Source organism: Podarcis bocagei, assembly GCF_964188305.1.
Source record: "Podarcis bocagei genome assembly, chromosome: 2".
Classification (NCBI taxonomy): domain Eukaryota; kingdom Metazoa; phylum Chordata; class Lepidosauria; order Squamata; family Lacertidae; genus Podarcis; species Podarcis bocagei.
This window is the reverse complement of record NC_138126.1, coordinates 3,746,006-3,771,822: the sequence shown is the minus strand read 5'-3', so window position 1 is coordinate 3,771,822 and position 25,817 is coordinate 3,746,006. Positions and strand designations below refer to the sequence as shown.

At 41.6% G+C, this 25,817-nt stretch overlaps 1 protein-coding gene across 1 annotated transcript in view; it reads right to left on the bottom strand.

Moving 5' to 3' along the window:
• LOC308579718 (vomeronasal type-2 receptor 26-like) overlaps positions 1-25,817 on the bottom strand; it is a gene marked incomplete at its 3' end in the record, with an annotated part of 43,399 nt that overhangs the window by 9,478 nt on the left and 8,104 nt on the right. The window contains exons 3-4 of the mRNA XM_081180650.1: positions 25,123-25,350; positions 5,596-5,722 (exon numbers count right to left, since the gene is read on the bottom strand). Of these exons, the coding sequence (XP_081036776.1) occupies positions 5,596-5,722; positions 25,123-25,350 (355 nt within the window). The remainder of the gene's footprint in view (positions 1-5,595; positions 5,723-25,122; positions 25,351-25,817) is intronic.

Sequence of the window (25,817 nt, the reverse complement as noted above, 5' to 3'; positions counted from 1 at the left end):
CTATAAAGGACAAGCCTGCCTTTCAACATTCACTTTTCGAGTGAGAGAAGCAATCTCCCGTTCATCTCCAGGTGAGGGTAGTGGCTCAGTCCTGGGGCCATAAGATTTTATTGGGTTGAGAGTGGGAGAACTCCACAGTTTTCATGCCAAGAAATACTCCAAGGTTCCGTGAGACACAATGAAAGAATGAATGTCATTTGCTAAATACAGAAAACCTGCAACAGGCACACCCCAGAGACCTCCATCGACCTCTAGGAGCCCATAGGTCTCCAGGAGCGACCCACCCTAGCTTCAGTCACTTTCATCTCAGAGGGGCTGACCCACGTGCATCAAGTGCATTGAGTGTAGAAGAAACGCATCAATATATTACTCACGCATCAACAAAGTTAAAAGGGGTTTTGGAGAAGGTGAAGGGCAAACGATTTCCAATGAATTTTGAAGATACGATTCCACTAATGAGATGGTCTCCTGGCCTGTAATAATTCACAGCATAATTGACATCCCTGATCAGATTCAGTGAGCATTTTGCCTTCTGCTGCATCCCGTAGGTCACAAGAGGGAGCAACAAGAGCAGTGTTATCATTCTGAATCCACCAGCTACACTTCTTTACTGATTGTTCCTCTCAACTCCACAGCCAGCTAATCAGAAGAAGCCTAAACTCTTGCAAAGATGTGTCCAGCTCTAGCTTCAGAGACAAAGAGGACATGATATAACGGAGTGGTAGAGCACTTGTTTGCACCCAAAAGTGACAGGTTCAACCTCACCCAACTGTTCCAGGTAGGGCTAAGGATGTCCTCTACTTGGAGAGCTGCCACCAGTCAGTAGATAGTACTAAGCTAGAAGGCGGCTTCCTATGTTCTGATTAAGCTACACAAGGACTTATCTCCTACACCCTTTCACCTGACGTATATCTTGACTGCAAGGCCTCTGTGGCACACAAGATATTTTATATATCAAACTTTTCAGGCATGGTGGAGTAAATAAGCTCCTACTGCTCTTGATTGTGATGTTTGCGTTATTGTTCCCAAAGGCAGCATTCGAAGGGTGTTCATGGGGGATAAGAATAGATCACTGTGGTTCTGATAATTGTAAGGGGAAGAAAGGTCTCCTCTGGGAGCAGGTGCAGAGCAGGAGAAAAACATGTTGACTCAAGAGACTGACAAGGTACAAATCAGGAGAAAGTTGAGTTTGGCTGAACATGATTGACATCAGAAGAGCCCTGAAACTGGATCAGGCGAAAGGCCCATAAAGTCCAGCATCTTCTTCTCAAAATGGACGACCAGTTGCCCCAATGGGAAGGCCACAAGGAAGGGGTCAGTGCAGCATCCCTTTCCCTACATGGGATTCCCAACAACTGAGTCTTCCTGCCTCAAACAGTGGAGTGAGGCCATCTTCATAAGGGCTAGTAGCTGTATATAGCCTTATCCACCTCCATGATGTGGCCTAAATCTCTATTTTTATTTTAAACAAATTTCACATACCACTTTCTTGTACAAAAACCCCTACAAGAATAATAATAAATTTATTGGGAAAAGAGAAGATAAAGAAGATCTATTTGGAAATCCAAAATATTATTAAGAAAAAGGTTAAGCCAAAGATAGATTAAAGAACATGTCAACTTCTACACATCTAAACAGACTTCCCTCAATAAAAATTGTTTTCCCAGGCATCAAAAAGAATACAGTGAAGGTGTCAAAAGGTGGAATGTGGCAAAGTGTAGGTGCTGCCACAGGAAGGGATCAATTTCCCCCTGTCCAGAATGAGCATTGTGTGGCACCAGCAGTGCTATTTTCTAGGGGTACTCAAGGATGCGCAGTACTCCCCCCACCCCAAACAACTTCATGGTGAGTGCAAGCACCTTCTTTTCTTTCTTTAAAAAAAGCCCTGGGCACCAACAATTATGCCAGTTTTTCAAACTAAAGCAGATGAGTGAATATATAGGGAAGATGACAATTCCTCAAATCAACTCTTCCCAAGGTGTTAGGAGCGTCCGTAAAACCTTGAGCTTGGCTCAGTAACAAAGGAGCCACCACTGAAGATCTCAGAGCAGAGTTGTAATCGGCTGATGAAGTCCCAATCCAGCCCAATGACCATCTCTGCATGGATGTGATCCTCCAACGCCAGGCCAGGGGCACCCCCCTCCCACTGCCGAATGTTGGCCTAAGAGTGATTTCAGTGGATGGAGTGGAAGTGACTGTGTCTTGTGCCAAAGTGGAGCATTGGAACAGGCACAAGGTGAGGTCATGTCAGCCTGCTTCTCATTTTTAACTAGGGCAGAGTTCTTCTTTTAAATGCTCACTCTTAAACCAAGATTTTTCATTTCTCCAAGTGTTTTGAATGTTTACCATTCTAGAACAGGGGGCCCTAACATTGTGTCCTCCAGATTTTGTTTAATTATCGCTCCCAGCAGCCATCTGGAAACCCCTGCCTCTGCCAAACAGAAAAGCTGCTGATAGCCTCGTTTTCAATTGGAAGTCATGTCAACTTGACAAGGGACTGATGTCAATGTCCCCCACTTTCAGATCACCCTCTTCCTGCCCAGTTGAGAAAACAAGGTCCAGCTGGGCAAAGGATGTAGGTTATAATATACCATTTAATTTATGGGAGAAGTTATGGAAAGGGGATTTAAAATTTATGGCTTGCTGTTCACTGAAAGAAAACTACATGAAGATGATGTATTATTGGTATTTGAGTTTGGTAAAATTAGCAAAAGTGTATAAAAGTATATAAAATGTATGTTGGAAACATAAGGACAAGGAAGGTACTTTTCATCATATGTGTTGGTCTTGCAGAATAGTAAAAGACTTCTTGGAAATAATATACAGTACAATGAATTAAAAATAAAATAAAAATAACTTTTGCCAAAAAAAAACCCAGAAGCCTTTTTACTTGGATTAACAGGAGAATAATTACCAAGGCAATAATGCGGCTTGTCCAGAACTGGAAAGAAGAGAAGGTACCAACAAAAGAAGAATGGATAACTAAGATGATGGACTATGCCAAAATGGCAAAGGAGGGAGCAGGTCTTCCAGGACTCAGAACCATGAGACAGTTGAGGAATAGTAAGGGCAGAGTGACTAAAGTGAGAAGGCAGTGATGCTGAAAGGTAAAACATCGACTGAGCAAAGTGAATGAGGTGTCATACTGAGAGGAAAATGGCAGTTTTAAACAACTGAACTCCTGAACTCCCTAGGGAAACACAAAAATTCAGCATCACCTGTTGAAAATGATTAACAATGCTTTTAATACACACCAAAGGAAAGATGGATAATCTCTCTCACTCTCTCTGTTTAGTTTTTTGCTGTCAGGTACTCCTTTGTGTTCAGTTCGGGCTTCATTATAATAATAAAGCACTTGGATATGAAGATACAGCCCAGAAGCCCAGCACTGGAAGCCAAGATAGAGAAGACCTGCACGGCTACCATGTATTTTCCCTTGGTGCTCAGGTAGGTGGGCACAAAGGACACCCAAACACTGCAGAAGACCAGCATGCTGAAGGTGATCAGCTTGGCTTCATTGAAGGCCCCAGGAAGCTTCCTGGCTAGGAAAGCCACTGTGAGGCAGATGGCAGCAAGGAAGCCCATGTAGCCGAGGGCAGCGTAAAACATGGCCACAGACCCTTCATTGCATTGCAAGATTATAACTCCAGGTAAGGAACTCATGTCAGAGTTTGGGAATGGAGGAGAAAGTCCCAGCCAGGTGGTGCAGATGACAACTTGGACAGTGGAACAGGAAATGACAATGGAGTTGGTCAGACTCTTGCCCAGCCATTTCCTCAGCCTGTTTCCAGGCTTGGTGGCCAAGAAGGCCAGAACCACAGTGATGGTTTTTGCCAACACAGAAGAGACGGCAGATGAGAAGACAATGCTGAAGACCATTTGTCGGAGAAGACAGGTGACTTTCCTTGGCCGGCCGATGAAGAGGAAAGAGGACAAAAAGCAGAGCAGGAGGGAGAAGAGGAGGATGTAGGAGAGGTCTCTGTTGTTGGCCTTGACTAGGGGAGTTTCATTATATTTCATGAATATTCCCAAAATAAAGCCTGTGGTTGAGGATAAGAGTAGGGCAACGGAAGCCAGGAGGATCCCCAAATATTCTTCATAGGACAAGAAGTTGATTGCTTTGGGGACACATTGATCGCGGTCCTTGTTTGGATGCTTATCTTCTGGACATTTGGTGCATTCATTGGCATCTGCATAGAGTAAAAGAGACTTCAGTATGCTAACATAAGTCATACACCTACAGCAGTCTGGATGTTGTTACAATTGTGCAAAATTATTGGCATATGGGAGAGATCAAGAAAGAACACTGTGTTCACTGGTAGAGAAGTTTCAATCCATGGATTCATCCCCCAAATAAAGGAAAAACAAAATAGAAATGCCTTCATAGGAGTTGTGGAAGAGTAATCTAAGATTTACTGCTTGTTATACTTTAAAATAAAATTATACGAAGATGATTTATATATAGTATATATCAAAAGGACAAAAAAGCTGGCCAAAATGTATTAAACTAAGTATGTGTTGGAAGTGCAAAATGTGGCGGACTTGCAAAAAGGCTAAGGGTACTGGGGAAAGATATATGAGATTTTAAAAATGTTTCAGCTGATGGGGAGGAGCTGATGATTCCCTATAAACCTGAAGCTTTGTTAAAGGAATTATTCCCAAAAACCTGGTTAACTTATTTATGCACTCAATGGTGGCAGCATGAAGAATATTGTATGCCCAAAGGAAGATTGGCTTTTGAAAAAGATGGAGTATTTGGAACTGGCAAGAATGACAGAAAAGATCAGAGACCAAAATGACAAAAAAACCACACCCTTTAAATAATCAGTAAAATGTTTCCAGTCTTAAAGAACTGCTTTAGCAAGATGAAAATGCAAGAAGGACATGAAATATGAGCAACAGTGTGAATTACTATGACATATAGGTTAACAAATACAGATGTACTGAATAGTATAGGTGAAATATCCAGCATTTAAGGGTAAAGATGGAAACCATGGAGAAGGAGGATGGGAAGTCAACCGATAAAGTAAAGTAACAGTTTATGTTAAAATAGGTAAAGATTTCTTTTCTGTGGAAAAATTAATAAATAATCTTTTTAAACAAAAAGTTTTCTCTGTGAAATGTTTCCTAGTTGCTTCTATTGAGAGCACACAGGGAATGGCGAAGCAATTTTTGTCAGTTGTGTCGGTGGGGCTTCAAAGGTACAATTGGGAGCTTAAGCAAGGCAGACGGTCTTCCACCCTTTATCTGATGGGTGGTGCATGCATATATTGCTGAAGGAGGCGGGAACAGTTTCCATCTAGTGGAAACTGCTTCCTCCGGTTGTTGCTCTTTGATCCTCCGAAAACCAAGCAAAAGGACAGCCTTCCGGCTGGAGGAATGGCAGACTCAAATACCGACTGCTGGTGCCCTTCAAGCCAAGATAATTAAGCAGTGGTGAGAGGTGATCAGTATATAAATGAGAAACCAGAGAGGCATTCCATTCATGAGGCATTCCGTTCATGGTGTTCCATCACAAACATGATTGTTCAGGCTGGCTCAGATATTTACCCCACCCTCCCATTGAAGGCCCTTTCCAATGATGTCATGTCCTACCTTCCTGAGTGGAGATGGTCCCTTCTGAGCAGGGAGAACAATCATAGCAGCACGGGGGCTTCCCTTCCTGAATCTGCTTGGCATATCCTGGGTGGCAGCTCTCTGTGCATCTTGCATGAGGCGTGGTCTGGAAAGGAAGAGAAGGAGAATTGAGGAGAATGCATTAGGAAATGGATTGTTGAGTTTGGGAAGGATCCAGGAAAAGGCACCTTTACTTCCAATTGTGATTCCTTTTTCTTTTTTGTAGAGCAGCATGGCCATGAAAACTCATTAGTGTATCTGCTGCTTTCCTTTAACATGAATGCCTCCTTTTTCTATACATACAGATGATCGAGGCAGCATGAAAGATACAAAGAACAAGAGCCTAACTTCATGATCTTTGAAGAAGCAATCATAAAACACTCCCACAAAATGCAGCACTAAAACAAGTCCTGATAAAGCTGCCATCACATCTGCTACTGGTTTATGCAGTTGTGCTTAAATATGAGTGGGGTCCATTAAGCTCAATGGGACTTGGCTCCAGGAAGTGTCTAGGATTGCAATGAAAGCCTCATATGTACTGTTCAACTAGCTATTAGAGTGTAGCAGAAATCACATATATTTAAAGGTTAAATAAATTTATCCTACCTTCTTAAACACCGTGGGCCATACAGTTCCTTCCGAGTTAATGGTGAACTTTATATTTGAGGACTTCTGTCTCTCTATGCTCCCAATCTTCCCACTAGCATGCGAATTATTTGGAAACAGCACCCAATTCACAATATCAAAGTCAATGGCCAGTGCCCCATTCTCATCCAAATACTGTCCATCAGCTGAAGTATCAGAAGACAGATTGACTCCTTTCAAGAATGAATGAAGCTAGAACAGAGGAAACTCCAGCTCTGAGATAATGTGAAACCACTTTGGATAATTTATCCTTGCTGCGTCTGCACCCTAATCACTTTTGAATAAGGGCCAATACATCTTTCATCTGGACTCCTAGGGACTATGATGCACGCTAAAGTCCCCTCATTTGGCTTCAACATTTAGTCAATGACCAAAGTCAGTATTATTGCATATATTGGGAAAGACAGGTAATGGTTTTGGGAAATTTAGTGAAAAAAATTGTCAATATGGATTTATTAAAGGTGGAACACAATGTTGTTCAAGGGATGGATTCCAATTTCTACTACAGGGTCTCTTTTTCTAAAGGAAACGATGAAAATGTCAATCCAGTTGCATTAGGGCTCTGGTAGTCATAGATTATACGGAAGTTTGGAGGTAGAAAAAAATTGGTTGGATATTCCTTCCATTTATCATAGGGCTCCCTCGGAGCAAAGCAATTTTGGAGCTCCGTGGATGAATTTGTAACACAAAAGTTTGTAAATGTATTGATGTCTAATGATAATCCAGAATGGTAGTGTTTGAATCTCTGAATTTAATTCCCTCATGTTTTCTGAGTTAGGTCTAGTTTTAGACTGCTTATTAAATTTTGTAAAAAAAAACCCAGCCCCATATTCATTTTACATCCAGATTCTCCTGAGTGGAGATATGAGAGCCATCTTCCAATATCTGAAGGGCTGCCACATGGAAGATGGAGCAAACTTGGTTTCTCCTGCTCAGGAGGGTAGGACTTGAACCCATGGCTTCAAGTTACAAGAAAGGGGATTCTGGCTAAACTAAAAACTTTCTGATGGTAAGAGCTATTTGATAATGGAATGGACTCTGTCAGAAAGTGGTGGAATCTACTTCCTTGGATATTTTAAGGCAGCAGTTGGATGGCCATCTGTCATGGACGCTTTAGTTGGGATCCCTGCATTGAAGAAGGTTGGACTAGATGATGTCTGGAGTCCCTTCCAATTCTACAATTCTGTTACTCTATTATTCTATGTTTTGACCTTTCAAAACTGCATTTGGTGACTTTTTTGAATTCCCAAGAAATGTCATGTACAAACTGCTAATAATTATTGTTATTCATATTATTGTTTATTTTTAAAATTACCGTATTTTTCATGTGTAAGACTAGGGTTGTTTTTTTTTACCAAAAATTGGGTTTCAAAGTGGGGCTCGTCTAAAACACGGGTAGTTCTGAGGGGTGTTTTCTTAATTTGGAGTCCCCCAAAATAGGGGGTGTCTTATACATGGGGGCGTCTTATAGATGGGAAAATACGGTAGTTGCTTTATCTTGCACAGGGTACCCAAAGTCACTTATCAACAAAGCAACAAACCCCCAATCTCTGCTTAAGGCTTTATAACTGGAAACCAACACTTTGAATTGGGCCCAGAAACCAACTGGCAGCCAGTGTGGTTGGACCATTGCTCCAACCATCTAGCCCTGGTGAGTAACCTGTCTGCTGAATCTGACACCAGCTGAAGTTTCTGCACTGTCTTCAGAGGCAGCCCTGGGTATAACACATGGTTGTGATCTAAGTAGTCTAAAATAGGTAGATAACTGCAGACTCAGATCAATGGTCCAAACAGCTCTATGGTGCTCTCTATGTTGTGACGCCTGCCAATTTGTGGCTGGTACTTTTGTATGCCGGAATGTCACACTGGTTTTGTGGCTCTGAGGCATGAGAGGGCCATTTCTGTTGTTTGCTCCCCATCGTTCCAGTTTCTCCTTGCCTTATGAGTCTCTGGGAGGCAGGACTCTGGTAGGTTTCTGCCAGCAGGTGAAAACAATGTTATTGGATTATTTAAACATATGATTTGTTCATTGCATTTCAATGTATTCCTGGAAACTGCCCTCAGGTATGATGAAGGGTGGCTTATACATTTTCAGAAATTTGTAGAAATAAATGAATAAAATACACCGCCACAATGCTTGATTCTGACTGCGGGATAATGGGCAGAAAGGCACAATGGACTCGGTAGAGCATCTGTTTTGAATGCAAAAGGCCACAGATTGAATCTCCAGTTGGACTGGGAAATATTCCCTTTCAGAAACTCTGGAGAACCACAGGCAGACAGCCAACGTGGAAAATCCTAAGCTAGATAGACCAATGGTCTGCTTTGAAGTAAGGCAGATTCCTATGTTCCTATCAGGATCATTCCAGAGCTGTGTTAATGAATCACAATCTTCAAAAGTGAGAGGCCATACCTGCCATGGCTGTAGACTTTGACGTTCCATCTCGTCTCCTCCACCCACCATCAACCTCTGCTTTGATCTGGATGAATAGGCTGCATTCAAGGCCTGAGCCACGACTTGGACAATGTAGTGAGTGATATAACTGTCTTGGGAGTGGATCTCTTCAATCATCTCCTGCCTTGGCATCTTCAGATGCTCCTTCTCCCTGCATTTTTCCCAACTCCTCACGGACAAGGGTTGCTCTGAATATGAACATGTAAATGCTTTCTGCCAAGAAACAGTAGGTATTGGTTCATAGTGGCCAATTCTCCTGCTTTTTTTGGTCTTTATTACAAAGGACAAAGAACCATGGGCATGCCGGAAGGCTTCCGTCTCATATGACATGATTATATCCTGAAGACCTGTGGTGATCCAGACTTTCCCCCCAGTTTGTGTCCTTTCAAAGAAAGATTGTACCTCTACGATGACAAAAAATCCATACTGAGATTCTGCATAGTAAACAAATACATTGACTTGTCTCCACAAGGGAGATGGTTCATGAGGAAACCACAAGGAAGTTTTCCGTTGTACTCTTTCAGTGAAGGCAACACAAATTTCCCTATTGCTCATTTTAGGCGTCAAAGTGCTCAAGAACTTTTCTCCATTGCCATTGTCTGAAGCAAAGAGGCCCACCCATGTCCATCTGAAGTGCAGGAGGAGTTGGACCACCCCATCGTACAGAGCTTCTTCATTTGGGACCATTGAGTTGACAAAAGGGGACTGTTTTTTATCATGAAGAACAAAGCCAGAACTGAGCTGGAGAGATAAGGGAGAGAGAGACTGATGCTTTGCTTTTCAGGACAAAGATTGGATACTTCTATGTGAAAGAAGACATATTTAATTATCATCCTCTAACTTATTTGAAATGAAACATTTTATTTCTGTTTAAGCTATGTACATACCACTTAACTGCAATAGTTTGTAAGCAGTTAAGAAAGAGTCAATGGGGGGGGGCAAGGATCCTGTTCTCATTCTGGCCAATCAGATGCATGTGGGAAACACCAAGCAGTCGCTGAAAACAATAGCACTCTCTGCTCTTGTGTTTTCCAGAAACTGTGGTGACAGGAGCATGGTCATCATGGCCAGTAGCCAATGATAGCCTTCTCCTCCTCCATGAATTTGCCCAATCCCCTTTTAAAGTCGTCCAAGTTAGTGTCCATTGCTGCTACCTGTGGACAACAAGCTCCATCGTTTAATTATGAGTATATATGTAAAATTGGGATTTCTTTCTTGCCCCCCATCTGCAACACTTCACACTCATTTACACTTGCCATTTTGACCCCCTTTCTCTGAGTTTGGAGCATTTCCCACAATTTATTTATTAAAACATTTCTATATGCTTTCTCATTCATGAAAAGCAGTGTTTCAAAGTGGTGTACATTATAAAGTAAGGAATAAAACCAGTTACATTATCCTTAGCATTACTTTTTTTTTCATGGGGAGGAAGATGTCAGGTATGCCTAACTTGAAGCCCATTCTTACCTGTGGGATTTTGTAGATGCCCAACATGCCTGCAATGTGCATGGAGATGTCGGATTCACCCCGTTCAAGGACAGCTAGCAGTTTTCTCCGCCTTCCACAGCTGTAGTTTGGTATATTGATTCTCCCACCAGCAAGCAGATCTGTCAGGGCATCCGAAGTCATTCTTCCATCAAAATTGGTCTCGTAGATGCTGTAGCCCAGGGTGATGTTGGCTAAGAGCCTGGGGTTTTTATTGACATCGTGAATGGCAAGCAAGAAGGTAAGAATTTGCAATCCCCTGCTATCTGTCTCACTGCATAAAGAATGGTGTCACATTGTCATGTCCATTCAGTGAAATTGATAGTCACATTATTATTATTTTTATCAATCAAAGCAAATGAGAAAGGAGCCCAGCAAGTAGGGCACAGTGGGGCAGTGTCCGCACTATCCTTGCAAGAGAGGAGAATGGAGAAAAACACAAATCTGGCCCTATGTGGTGACCTACTTGGTTGTCCTACCAGGTCTGGTGGTTGTGTGCCCTGTGACCTCACAGTTCCCTAGGGTAATGAATAACCAGTCAAGACAGCAGCATTTAGTTTTTGGGTTCAGCTCGGCCACAATTTTATTGGTTACAGATGTGAATGGTTTGGCATCAGTATTGAGTGAAGTCAATTATTCCAGCCGAGCACATCTGCAGGGAGTGCATCTGGGGGTAAACCACATCTTGGGGGTGGGGGCTACATCAAATAGAGGCATTGCTATTCTTCTAGAAAAAGAGGTGCCAGAACTCACTATGAATACCTCCCTTGTTTTCTTATAATGGCAAAGGCACCCACCTGAGAGATGCCAGAACTGAGTTCCAGTGACTTCTGGCTGCAAAAAAAGCCCTGAATAGGAGTATCCACCCCCAGGGGTCCCCCTTGAAAGAGTGCTATGACCTAGACGCTGCCTGGGTGTCAGACAGAAGCCACTCCTTTTGGATCCCTTCAAAGGGAAACCCTTAACCAAGGGGCTACAACCTCCCCTCCAGAGCCACAGGCAGCATTGCACTTGCCTAAGCATAGAAGGCTGTATATTGTACGACAAGGCTGTATATTGTCTCCCTGCTTATTTAACTTATATGCAGAATTCATCACGCGAAAGGCTGGGCTGGATGAATCCCAAGCCGGAATTAAGATTGCCAGAAGAAATATCAACAACCTCAGATATGCAGATGACACAACCTTGATGGCAGAAAGTGAGGAGGAATTAAAGAACCTTTTAATGAGGGTGAAAGAGGAGAGCGCAAAATATGGTCTGAAGCTCAACATAAAAAAAAACGAAGATCATGGCCACTGGTTCCATCACCTGGCAAATAGAAGGGGAAGAAATGGAGGCAGTGAGAGATTTTACTTTCTTGGGCTCCATGATCACTGCAGATGGTGACAGCAGCCACGAAATTAAAAGACGCCTGCTTCTTGGGAGAAAAGCAATGACAAACCTAGACAGCATCTTAAAAAGCAGAGACATCACCTTGCCAACAAAGGTCCGTATAGTTAAAGCCATGGTTTTCCCAGTAGTGATGTATGGAAGTGAGAGCTGGACCATAAAGAAGGCTGATTGCCGAAGAATGGATGCTTTTGAATTATGATGCTGGAGGAGACCCTTGACAGTCCCATGGACTGCAAGAAGATCAAACCTATCCATTCTTAAGGAAATCTGCCCTGAGTGTTCACTGGAAGGACAGATCGTGAAGCTGAGGCTCCAATACTTTGGCCACCTCATGAGAAGAGAAGACTCCTTGGAATGTTGGGAAAGATGGAGGGCACAAGGAGAAGGGAACGACAGAGGACAAGATGGTTGGACAGTGTTCTCAAAGCTACCAGCATGAGTTTGACCAAACTGCGGGAAGCAGTGGAAGACAGGAGTGCCTGGCGTGCTCTGGTCCATGGGGTCACGAAGAGTCGGACACGACTGAACGACTAAACAACAACAACAAATAGGGTAAGATAGAATGTCAAGGATAGATAGGTTGGGGAAGTCCACAAACAATTAAATAGGAGAGGATGGATGGATGAAAACAAGTGTATCCAAATGTAACCAAAAAATGCATAAATAAGTAAAACAATAAAGGAAGCAGAAACACATCAGTACATTACTCACGCATCAACCCAGATAAACGGGCTCTTGTCAAATGTAAAGGGAAATTGATCTCCAACGAATCTTGAAGATATGACTCCACTAAGGAGATGGCCTCCTGGCCTGTAAAAATTCACAGCATAATTTGTATCCCTGAGCAGGTTCAGTGGGCATTTTGCCTTATGCTCCATCCCACAGGTTACAAGAGGGAGCAACAGGAGCAGTGTTATCATTCTGAATGTGCCTGCTACACTTCCCTTCCAACTGTTTCTCTTAACTCCATAACCTGCTAATCAGAAGAAACCTAAACTCTTGCTGAACAGAGGTTGCTGAGACTTGTCCAGCGAGCCAAAGAGGAAGGGCCACAGCTCAGTGATAGAGCATTTCTTTTCCAGCCATAAGGTGCCGGGTTTAACCTCTGCTACCTGCTCCAGGTAGGACTGAGGATGTCCTCTACCTGGAGAGCTTACAGTCAGTAGATAGTACTAAGCTAGAAGGCAGATTCCTATGAACTGATTAAACTTCACATGGACTTATCTCCTGCACCCTTTCACCTGGCCTAGAGCTTGACTGCAAGGACTCTATGGCACAAAATATATTTTATATATCAAACTTCTCAGACACGGTGGAGTAAATAAACTCCTGCTGCTCTTGATTGTGATGTTTGTATTATTGTTCCCAAAGGCAGCATTTGAAGGGGATAAGAAGAGATCACTGTGGTTCTGATAATTGTAAGGGGAAGAAAGGTCTCCTCTGGGAGCAGGTGCAGAGCAGGAGAAAAACATGTTGACTCAAGAGACTGACATGGTTCAAGGAGGGAGAAAGTTGAGTTTGGCTGAACATGATTAACATAAGAAGAGCCCTGAAGCTGAATCAGGTGAAGGGTCCATAAAGTCCAGCATCTTCTTCTCAAAATGGACAATCAGTTGCCCCAAAGGGAAGGCCCTAAGGAAGGGGTCAGTGCAGCAGCCCTTTTCCTACAAGTGATGCCCAACAACTGGAACTCAGAGTCTTCCTGCCTCAAACAGTGGAGAGGGGTCATTTCCATAAGGACTAGTTTCTGTTACTATCCTTAGCCACCTCCATGACTTCACCTAAACCTCTATTTTTATTTGAAATAAAATTCCCATACCACTTCATTGTAGACAGATGTTTACAAATTTAAATAGTTAAATAAAAAAAAAAGTTAAGCTAAAGATGGATAAATGGCTAGCAAAGGGAAAACTGGGTTTGGCCTATCCTTAAGCATTTTTAGAACAGGAGTCACCAACATGATGCCCTTCAGATTTTGTTTAGGATTGAAATGTATTAACTTGATCCATGTCATAGATCCCCTGCGTAGCCCTATATAATCCAATACAGGCTATAAAAAGCCCATTCTAAACGATCAAAGGCTTTCTCTGCATAAAAAAATAATAATATGCCATATAGTTGTTTCACTTTATTGGTAACATGAATGAAATGCAGCACCTTACATATGTTTCAAGAGAGTTTATGTCCCATAATAAATCCAGTTTGATCTGCTATATATTTATCTATTACTATATTTAATCTACTTACTAGAATTGTGAAACAAAGCCTGATTCAGCAATGCTGTAAGACAGTACGGCTGGACATTATCTTTTTAAATATGTGATCACTATTCCAGCCATTTGCCATGTTTTAGGAAAAACAGTTCTTAGCATAATTTTATTTAATGTCACTTTCAAAGATTACTCTAATTCATTCAATAATTTTTCATATTACTTGGCTGTGAAACTATCCAGTCTGGGGGCTTCATTGCATTTTAACACATTAACCATTCTGCAGAGTTTAGGGAGCATTATAGGAGATTGGAGCTTCTCAGAACCAGATTGGGTTAGACATTGTATTTTTATTATTTTTAGATATAAAAAGGCTTCGATAGCATCTTTTTTGTGACAATCAGATGTATATGATTTCTTATTTTAAAAAATTAATTCATTTGTGATCCCATCAGATCTTGTTATCCTCTTTGGTCTTTAATTGTTGAAAGTATATAAGTGTGTGTTTGTGTAAAAATGTGCTAACAATTTGCCAGCTTTGTTCCCTTTTTCATATAAACACTGTCTTACAACCTTAGCTTTTTCTATCTTTCTTAAGAGATTACTTTCTAAGTAGCTCTGATTTTCTATAATTTTTTTAAGAGCAGGTAGTTTTAGGTTTTTAACAAATTCTAGTTTTTCAGTTTCAACCTCACCATTCAGTGCTTTCTCCCTTGGTGTCCCCCCCAAAAAAATATATATGAAGCTTTTGAATTATTTGACCTCTCATTATTGCCGTTGAAGTCTCCCATAAAGTATGTTTATCAGCTCTACAAAATTATTAATATTCTCTTAATATAGATGCCAGGTCCTGTGTAACATTTTCATTTTGTAATATAAAATTATCAATATGCCAGCAATTTTTGTTGTGGTTGTCCATGGCTTGTCCTTTCTATAATAATCAGAGCATGGCATGAAAACTCAACATCACCTGCTGAAAAGGACTGACAATACCTTGTTTACAGACAAATGAAAGGACAAATGATTTCACACAGAGACTCTCTCTCTCTCTCTCTCTCTCTATATATATATATATATAGTTTAGTCTTTTGCTGTCAGGTGTTCCTTCTTGTTCAGATCAGGTCTTAGCATAATAATGTAGCACTTGGGCATGAAGATACAGCCCAGAAGTCCAGCACTGGAAGCCAAGATAGAGAAGACCTGCACGGCTACCATATACTTCCCCTTGGTGCTCAGATAGGTGGGCACAAAGGACACCCAAACACTGCAGAAGACCAGCATGCTGAAAGTGATCAGCTTGGCTTCATTGAAGGCCCCAGGCAGATTCCTGGCTAGGAAAGCCACTGTGAAGCAGATGGCAGCCAGGAAGCCCATGTAGCCGAGAGCAATGTAAAACATGGCCACAGACCCTTCGGTGCATTTCAGGATGATCTCTCCAGGCTGGGAGCTCATGTCCGAGTCTGGGAACGGTGGAGAGATCCCCAGCCAGGTGATGCAGATGACAACTTGGACAGTGGAACAGGAAATGACAATGGAGTTGGCCAGACTCTTCCCCAGCCATTTCCTCAGCCTGTTCCCAGGCTTGGTGGCCAAGAAAGCCAGAACCACAGTGATGGTTTTTGCCAAGACAGAAGAGACAGCAGATGAGAAGACAATGCTGAAGACCATTTGTTGGAGAAGACAGGTGACTTTCCTTGGCTTACCAATGAAGAGGAAGGAGGACAAAATGGAGAGGAGGATGGAGATGAGGAGGATGTAAGAAAGGTTCCTGTTGTTGGCTTTGACTAGGGGAGTTTCACTGTATTTCATGAATATTCCCAAAATAAAGCCTGTGGCTGAGGATAAGAGTAGGGTAAAGGTAGCCAGGAGGATCCCCAAATACCCTTCATAGGCCAGGTAGGTGATCATCTTGGGAACGCATTGATCATGGTCCTTGTTTGGATGTTCCTCTTCCAGACATTTGGTGCAGTGGCTTGCATCTGAGGAAGAGAAAATTGAAACTGTCCAGAGGTGCATCTGGCGTCTTCATTGTACATCTTTCTCTGCATACTAGGGACACATCTCTTTACCTTGGGCTTTGACAGGTAAAGTATTTCATTTTGTGGGAGGTGATTTAAAAACAAGGGCAAAGCAAGAACCCTATTCAGAGACTCAGTGCGGCTGGGGCAACCCAGTTAAATGGGAGACATACAGTGGTACCTCGGTTTAAGAACTTAATTCTTTCTGGAGGTCCGTTCTTAACCTGAAACTGTTCTTAACCTGAAGCACCACTTTAGTTAATGGGGCCTCCCGCTGTTGCCGTGCCACTGGAGCACAATTTATGTTCTTATCCTGAAGCAAAGTTCTTAACCCGAGGTACTATTTCTGGGTTAGTGGAGTCTGTACCCTGAAGCGTATGTAACCCAAGGTACCACTGTATAATAAATTAATGGTGGTGATGATGAAATACCTCCCAGTCCCTCCCAGAGTCTGTCTCTGAATGAATCTCTGCCCTTGATAAGGAGTCACCCACCTTTTCGAGTTGAGATTCTCCCTTCTGCACATGGGGAACAAGCATAGCAGCAAACTGGTTTTCCTTCTTGAACTGCCTTGGCATATCCAGGGTGACAGCTTTCAGTACACCTGGAGTGAGGGACAGCCTAATTGGTAAGACAAGAAGGTGCAGTGAGGGGAAAGTGTTAGGAGTATACTGTACAATGGTACCTCTGAATGCGAACGGGATCTGTTCTGGAGCCCTGTTCGCATCCTGAACACAACCCGTGTCTGCAATTCGCTGCTTCCACGCATGCATGTGACGTCATTTTGAGCGTCTGCGCATGCATGAGTGGCGAAACCTGCAAGTAACGCATCCTCACTGAGCTCCACTTAACCCCAAGGCAATTTTCTTTTGATGCATACTATTTTGGTGTGTTTGTTTGCTTGCTTCTACATTTATTATTCCTCTTTTCTATGTCTCAGGATCTCACTATATTCAACGTGCTGCCATCTGCCTTATTGCAGGGCAGATATGTGGTTAAACCATATGCGGAGCGAGTCTGATAGAGGCGGAAACCGTCTCTCATGTCTTGCTACGATGTCCTTTTTATGAGGATATACACTCGGTCTTTATCATCCCTGTTATACAGAAAATTCCAAGTGGGTCTGAACCTCAATGCTTAAAATCCCTGATAGAGGATAAGGATCCAGAGATCACGTTAAGGGTGGCCAAGTTTTCTGCGGCTGCCATAAAACTCATGGAACAAGCTGTGCTACTACAAAGACTGATGCCTCAGATGCAAACCCTAGATACTATTTTAGAGACTAAGACCTAAACCACATTTCTAATGGCTGTCATAGTCACATTGTTTATTGTTATATTCGATTGCAAATTCAAACTTAATTCTATTGTGTTTTATGTTTGCTTAGGACGGTATGTGAATCTGGTCTGGGACCAAAATAAAAAAATTCCTTCCAGTAGCACCTTAAAGACCAACTAAGTTAGTTCTTGGTATGAGCTTTCGTGTGCATGCACACTTCTTCAGATACACTGGGACCGTAATAAACTTCATTTCATTTCATATGTCTTAGGGCTCATCTACACTTCCACTTCTCCTGTGTTTTCGTCTGCTTGTACTATTCCTTCTAGGCATGAGTCTGAGAATATTTTTGATTGCCCCACCACTTTCCTTTAGAAAAAGGTGCTGTTTACCACTGAGAATCAGAGCGAAATCAATCCTCAGAAAACCCAACTGGGGTTTGTTACGATTCAGCAGTAAAGAATGGGTTTCGAAATGGAAAAACAACAACTCCTCTCAGACCTGTGCCTAGCAAGTACAGGTCTAGCAGAAGTGTGGAGGAGCTCTTACTGTGCTGAAGGCACAGGACAAAAGGCACAAAATCCAAATCCAGGAATAAGAGCAACTGCAAAACAAAACTTGGGTAATAAAGGAAAAACCATCTTCCGCAGAAACTGCTGCTTGCCTTCTATCACTGTGCCATTGAGAGCGTGCTCACTTATGGCTTATGTGTGTGGTGCGGAAGCTGTACTACCCAGGACAGGATGGGGTTGTGCAGGGTTGTTAAGGCAGCAGAGAGCATTGTTGGCTGCCCACTCTCCACCTTAGAGCAGATTTATGCCACAAGGTGCCATAGGAAGGCACTGGACATAGTAAAAGATCCATCGCATCCTGGTCACTGTCTCTTCGAGCTCCTGCCGTCAGGACGGAGATACAGGACGATGAAGACAAGAACGAGCCGTCTTAAGAACAGCTTCTTCTCCAGAGCGATCTCGGCCCTGAATGGGAAGCCCGGACTTTGAAAGTCATCTAATCTCCCTTGCTGTATTATACTGTATTGTTTAATTAGTGTTTTTATGGAGCAGTCAAGTAATTTCGTTGTCCCCGAAGGGGGCAATGACAATAAAGTTATTGGGACTTCCGGTCGGTGCCAGCGCTTAATGGCGGTCCTACCTCCGAGCTCCGGAGAAGGACTGCTTCGCAAGTTCGGGTCTTACCCGCTACGGCGAGCGGGGGACCCCTAAAATCCCAGGCGCTGAAGCCTGAGAACAAGGAGACTCGGTGGGCACCTTCGCGCCCCCCCGGTACCGTGAAAGAGCCTTTTTAAAGGCTACGGATCGACATCGGGAGAGAGCGCGGTGCTGAGAGTCGCTACCCAGCCTGCGAAGTGAAGCCGCGTCGCCATAAGCGGAGAGCGCCGATTCCTTCCTGAAAAGAAAATTTGGACTGAATTCCCGTGAGTAAGAGCTGGAAAATAATCGGGACCCTTTAAAATTTTAGAAATTGGGCTAAAAACGGGGAGATTTAAGCAAAGGAAGTCTGCCTCCCCCCGACTGCATGAAAGTGAAAGCAACGGAACTCTAAACTTGCATCCGTTTAAACCTGCTCTTTGATCATATAAACCGGACATTTAGACCTTTGATCTCCCCTCCAGCAAGCAGGGCAGAGGGGAGGTGAATCTGACCAACAACTGCATGATCTATTTGGAGGAAAAAAAAAAAACCTCTGCTATCTCACCTATCTGAAAGCATGAAACGGTCTGCCTTTTTAGTACACTGAACTGACTTTTTCCTGTGAAGTGATACTTTGATACAAAGTTTCCACAGTGCCTGATCACTGTATATCATTAGAAGAAACAGTATAAACTGGGCAACTGTGGCAATTTGAAGTTATAAGTCTTTAGCAACATTGACTTTGACTGTGTTAATCTCCTTCTTTTTTACATCTTGGACTGTCTCCTTTGTTTTTGTATTTGGAAATCCTGTTCTATGGCCATTTTGATTTGCTCCCTCTAGAGGATAAAGTAAAACTTGGCACGGCCTAAGACAGTGGAATTTTCCAAGGGAGAATTATCCCGTGGGAATTGACCTTGACATGAGTGGCCCACAAGAAGAGATAGTTACAAGAGCCAAGATCAAGCAACAACAACAACAACAACAGCTGCAGCTGCAACAGGCAAAGAAAAGAGGCTCAATTTCAGGCGCAACAGCCGGATCAACAGGAACAACAGGACAAGACAAAGGAGCAGCCGTCTCTATGGAAGCTGTGACAGAGGCCTTGCTCAAGATAAACCAAACTCTGGAGTCTTTGACAAAACAGACTTCAGAGAACACACAAAAATTAACAGAAATATCAGCAAGATTAAACCAGAATACGGAATCTATAAACAAATTGGTGGAGGAAAACGCCACCACGCGCCAAATTGCCGAAGAGGCAAAAGCCACTGCCGGAGAGACACAGGAGAAATTAGAGCCACTTGCCAAGAAGGTCTATGAGCATGATGCAACTTTGGCCTTGTGGGAGTTACAGAGGAAAGAGAGAAATTTAAAATTAAGACTGATTCCGGAGAATGAAAGAGACAACCTTGTGGAATATTTGACACGGGAGTTTGCGGATTGCTGGGACCTTGAGGAAGACGAATTTAAAATTACGACTGCCTTTAGACTGGGTAAAAAGCAAGATAGAAAGACACCAAGAGACTGCTTGATTACACTCAGATCCAAGGAGGAAAGAGATAAAATATTAGGACTACACTTTGAAAAGGCCTTGCAAATTGGAAATTCAGCTGTACAGATCTTTAAAGACATCCCAAAATATATTTTGGATTTAAGAAACTTCTACAAGGACTTGGTTCTTTTGCTAAAGAAAAACTCTATCCGTTTCAGGTGGGAGTTCCCACAAGGACTGTCATTTGACTACAAGGCAAAGAAAGTGAAAATAAAGACAATTCAAGATAAAGACAAATTTTTGGCAAGATACCAGGAGGACCTACAGAAGGGGACTGTGGACGTACTTGCAGAACAGAGGAGAGCACTGGATATCCTGAATCTCTCGTTTGGACAAAAACTACCACCATCAGAAGAAGAGCAACAACTTGGAGCTGTTGGAGGAGCCTTAAGAAAATAACAAGATGGCTTTGCAATTCCTTAGTTGGAATTGTAATGGACTGAATGGGCCTTTGAAGAGAAGACAAGTATTTCATATTTTGAACAGAGAACAACTGGACTTGATATGTTTACAAGAAACTCATATAACCAGAGCCCACAGGAGATTACTCACAAATAAAAGGCTAGGACAAGAATTTATTTCATCAGACAAAGTTAAGAAGAGAGGAGTGGTAATATACGTGAAGGAGAAATGGGCTCCAAAAATGATATTCAAAGATGAACAAGGGAGATATCTGGCTGTGGAGATACAAGTACAAGGAGAAAAATTTCTAGTTGTTGGAATTTATGCACCAAATGAAGGCAAATCTGACTTCTTTAAGAGACTTCATGAAACTTTGACGGACTATCTGGATTACAATATGATAATCATGGGAGACATGAATGGCGTGGTCTCCACTAATATGGACAAGGCACAAAGACTAACAGTCACTAAAGAAGGGAGACTCCCTAAGACTTTTTTTGAAATGACAGAAAACATGGACTTGATAGACATTTGGAGAACAAGGAACCCTCTGGAGAGAGAGGGAACCTTTTTCTCCCAAGCAATGATGACCTGGACCAGAATTGACCAAATCTGGGTTACTAGTGGACTGGCTCCAAAGATTAAGAAAGTGGAAATCTGCCCAAAAACTTGCTCCGACCATAACGCCGTGAAGATGGAGATGAAACCCACAATAACTGGTCAATTTAGATGGAGAATGAATGACACCCTCTTTCGAGATAAGGAGATTCTTACGAAGGCCCAAAAGACCCTAAAAGACTATTTTGAAATAAATTTGAGGACCGACGTGGAGAAAAGAGTGATCTGGGACGCAAGTAAAGCGGTTATGAGAGGATTTTTGATTCAACAAAACTCAATAAAGAGGAAAAAACAAAATGAGAAAAAGAGAAGATTTTGGAAATGATAAAAGAAGGAGAGAGGAAATTAAGAACAAAACCAAAGTCTCAGGATATTTTAAGAGAGATCAAGTTATATCAAACACAATATATGGAATTGATGAACCAAGAGATTGAATGGAAGATAAAGCAAATGAAGCAAAAGACTTTTGAATCAGCAAATAAATGTGGTAAACTTTTGGCATGGCAACTGAAGAAAAGGCAGAAACTAAATACAGTTACAAGCCTAGAGGTGGATGGAAAGAACATATCTAAACCCAATGAAATTAGAAATTGCTTTTTAAGTTATTTTAAAAAACTTTACACTCAAGGCCCGCAAAATGAAGAAGATATAGATAAATTCCTTGGAAGATATGGACTACAAAACATCTCTCATCAAAATAAGATGGATTTGAACCAGAGAATCTCAGAACAAGAGATAGAGGCTGCCATTCAGAATATGCAATTGGGCAAATCTCCGGGACCAGATGGACTGACTTCCAGATACTACAAATCGCTGAAGGAATGGCTGACTCAACCACTAAGAGAAGTTTGTAATGAGATCCTTGAGGGAAAAAGGGCACCTGAATCGTGGAAAGAGGCATATATTTCACTCATACCAAAGTCAGAGACTGAAAAGACCCAACTTAAGAACTACCGCCCAATATCACTGCTTAATGTGGATTACAAAATTTTTGCAGACATTTTGGCAAAAAGATTTAAAAGAGTTTTGATGGAGAAGATTCATAGAGACCAAGCAGGCTTTCTCCCTAAGAGACACCTAGCAGATAATGTAAGGAATGTAATAGACATTTTGGAAAAGCTAGAGGTGAATATAAACACTAAAGCAGTATTGATCTTTGTGGATGCGGAGAAAGCCTTCGATAATGTTTCTTGGAGTTTTATGAGGAAGAATCTCCATGGGATGGGGGTAGGCCAGGGTTTTGAGAATGGTATGGCTGCAATATATTCTGAACAAAAAGCTAAACTGATTGTAAATAATGTCGTGACTGAGGAACTTAAGATAGAAAAAGGAACACGACAGGGGTGCCCAATTTCCCCATTACTTTTTATTTCAGTTCTGGAGGTGTTGCTGAACATGATAAGAAATGACCAGCAGGTCAAAGGTGTGCAGGTCGGAGCTAAACAGTATAAGTTAAGAGCGTATGCAGATGACCTAGTATTGACTTTGCAAGAGCCAAACACTAGTACGAAAAAGGTCCTAGAAATAATACAACAATTTGGCCAGGTAGCTGGATTTAAGTTGAATAAGCAAAAAACTAAAGTTTTAGGGAAAAATCTAACAGATATGGAAAAGGAGAAATTTCAAGAGGAAACAGGTTTGACTGTGGTCAAGAAGGTGAAATACCTAGGGGTTTATTTAACATCTAAGAATGTGAATTTGTATAAGGACAACTATGAAAAATGTTGGTCAGAAATTAAAAAAGATCTAGAAATATGGTCAAATTTGAAACTGTCAATGTTAGGCCGAATTGCAGTAATTAAAATGAATGTATTGCCTAGAATGTTGTTTTTGTTTCAGACCTTGCAGATTCTTGACAAGATGGAATGTTTTAAGAGGTGGCACAAAGACATCTCGAAATTTGTCTGGCAGGGCAAAAAGCCCCGAATTAAATTTAAAATATTGACTGACGCTAAAGAAAGAGGGGGTTTTGCCCTGCCGGACCTAAAATTGTATTATGAGGCAGCAGCTTTCTGCTGGCTGAAAGAATGGATGCTCCTCGAGAACACGGACATCTTGGATCTGGAAGGTTTCAATAATGCTTTCGGTTGGCATGCATATCTTTGGTATGATAAAGTTAACAGTGCCTTTAAAAATCACATTGTTAGAAAAGCATTATTTAATGTTTGGATAAGATATAAAGATCTATTGGAAAATAAAACCCCTAGATGGGTGTCACCAGTGGAGGCTAAAGCAGTGAAGAAACTCAATATGGAGGTCGGATGGCCGAAGTATTGGGAAATCTTAGAACAGGATGGAGATAAATTCAAACTACAAAGTCAGGAGAAATTGAAGCATAAAGTAGAAAATTGGTTCCAATATCGCCAAATAATGGAATTTTTTAAACAGGATAGGAAAATCGGTTTCCAGGTGGAAAAATCAAAATTAGAGACCGAATTGTTAGAATCCAATACTAAGAATTTATCTAGAATGTATAACTTGTTGTTGAAATGGAACACACAGGATGAAACAGTTAAATCGGCTATGATTAAGTGGGCTCAGGATGTTGGACATAACATTATGTCAGCTGACTGGGAATGGTTATGGAACACCGGTATTAAATTTACGGCATGTAATGCCTTAAAGGAAAACATTATGAAAATGGTTTACAGGTGGTACATGACCCCAGTCAAACTGGCAAAAATCTATCATTTGCCCGACAATAAATGTTGGAAGTGTAAAGAGACTGAAGGTACCTTCTATCACCTTTGGTGGACATGCCCGAAGATAAAGGCCTTCTGGGAAATGATCTATAATGAAATGAAAAAGGTACTTAAATGTACCTTTTCTAAAAAACCAGAGGCCTTCCTCTTGGGCATTGTCGGCCAATTGGTGACAAAGAAAGATAGAACTTTCTTCATGTATTCCACAACAGCAGCAAGAATACTTATCGCAAAGTATTGGAAGACACAAGATTTACCCACTTTGGAAGAATGGCAGATGAAAGTGATGGACTATATGACACTGGCCGAGATGACAGGCAGAATCCGTGATCAACGAAAAGAGACGGTGGAAGAAGAATGGAGAAAATTTAAAAGTTATCTTAAGGTCTACTATAAACTTAATGAATGCTAAAATGTTCTGGTTTCCAGAAGTAAAAGGGTACAGGGATACAAGGCTAGACTATAAAAGAGGACTAAGATGACAGAGATTAGAAAGTAACAACTGGGAGTTGCTAGTTGAATTATGGACATTGGGATGCAGAGAGGGGGGGTATGGGGAAGTCCAAGAAAAGAGGTTTATGAAAATATGTTTGAAACTATTCATGTATGTCTGTTACTTTTTGTGTTTGTTTGTTGTTCTTAAAAATGTTGTAAAACCAATAAAAATTTTATAAAAAAAAAAAGACAATAAAGTTATTGTTGTTATTATTATTATTATTATTATTATTATTATTATTATTATACAACTATCTCAGTGGGATGGACTTTTGTGGACTGATTCTTATCGTGTATTTAGATGGTGGGCTAACATTTCATAGTTCTGTAGGGCGGGGGGTTACATGATGGGTAATTTAACATGGTGACAGCCAGTGAGAACCAAACACTGTTCCTGTTCAAAAGCAGTGGCAGGCTGGTGAGTTAACCTTCTGAGGTGCCATTGGCTAACTGCTGTTGCTGTCAACTCTGAATTTCCACATTCCCAAATGGAATGTGGTTAATCCATGTCCCTTTCATGGATACAAAGCTCACTGTATGAACGGGAGACCCCTTTGTTTTTGTTTTTAAAATTTTTAATACTTTTATTTTGCTTTAAACACATACAGGTAAATATAAACAACCAAAATCACAAAAGAAAAATCCTTAATAATGATGATGATGAAAAAAGCTAAAAAAAAACTACAATAAATATCAAAGCACATGGCATAGAACATAAGCCATTATGGGAAAGGAAAAAGTAAAAGGAAAAAGGAAAGGAGGAGGAGGAGGAGGAGGAGGAGGAGGAGGAGGAGGAGGAGGAGAAAAGAAATGAAAAAGAAAAAGAAAAAGAAAAAAAGAGGAAGATGAGCCAAAACACAAGAAGGCTCATCTATTGTATGCTTCCGTCAAGGTCACAACAGATCATTATTCTTATCAATTCTCTCTATCTGCATTCCAAAGAAACGGGAGACCCCTTTGATGCTGCTCCCATGTGGCACACTATTCTGTAAGTCTTGCTCCCTGGTAAGTGTTTAAAAGTTTGCAATCAAGTCCCATTTGCTGTCTTCAACAAATTGCTACATCTTAACAGGTGCCACATCAAATAAAGTATCCCCTACCTTTTTAAACTGTTGGGGCCAGGTAATAGCTTCGGGGTTAATCTTGAACTTTATGTCAGCGGATGTCTCTCTCTCTACACTCCCAACTTTCACTCTGGCGCGAGACATGTTGGGAAACATCACCCAGTTCACAATATCATAACTGCCAGGCAGCTCCCCATTCTCGTTCAAATACAGTTCACCCACTGACGTATTAGAAAACCGGATTGCTCTCAAGAAAGGGTGAAGCTGGAATGAGAAAGAAATTACCAGGATATAGAAAGCATATTAGACCTCTCAGCCCTGCTCCCATGAAGTTCGGCAAGTGTAAAACTCAGCTAGTGTATATGCCATAATGAGTATCTGGGTTTTAGTGCTCTTGAGAAGAAGAATGGCGAAGGTGGCCTCAACAGCTATGTTACCCAATTTTTAGAAAACAATTTAAGAGCAACACACATTTAGCCAAACAGAAGCAGCGCTGATTGCAACAATCAAAGGACAAAATTGATATTTCCACCTCCTTACACTCCTTACACTCCACGGTCATATAGACATTGATTTAGAAGCATTTCCAATAATTTAACAATATTTTCCTGGAAAAACTTTTTTGCTTCAACAGCTTTTCCCCGCATGATGAAAAGCTGTCTTAGACGGCCTTCTTGTATTATGTTTTATTCTACCCTCAGTTGTTTTGCATTTTTTTTCTAAAACCAACC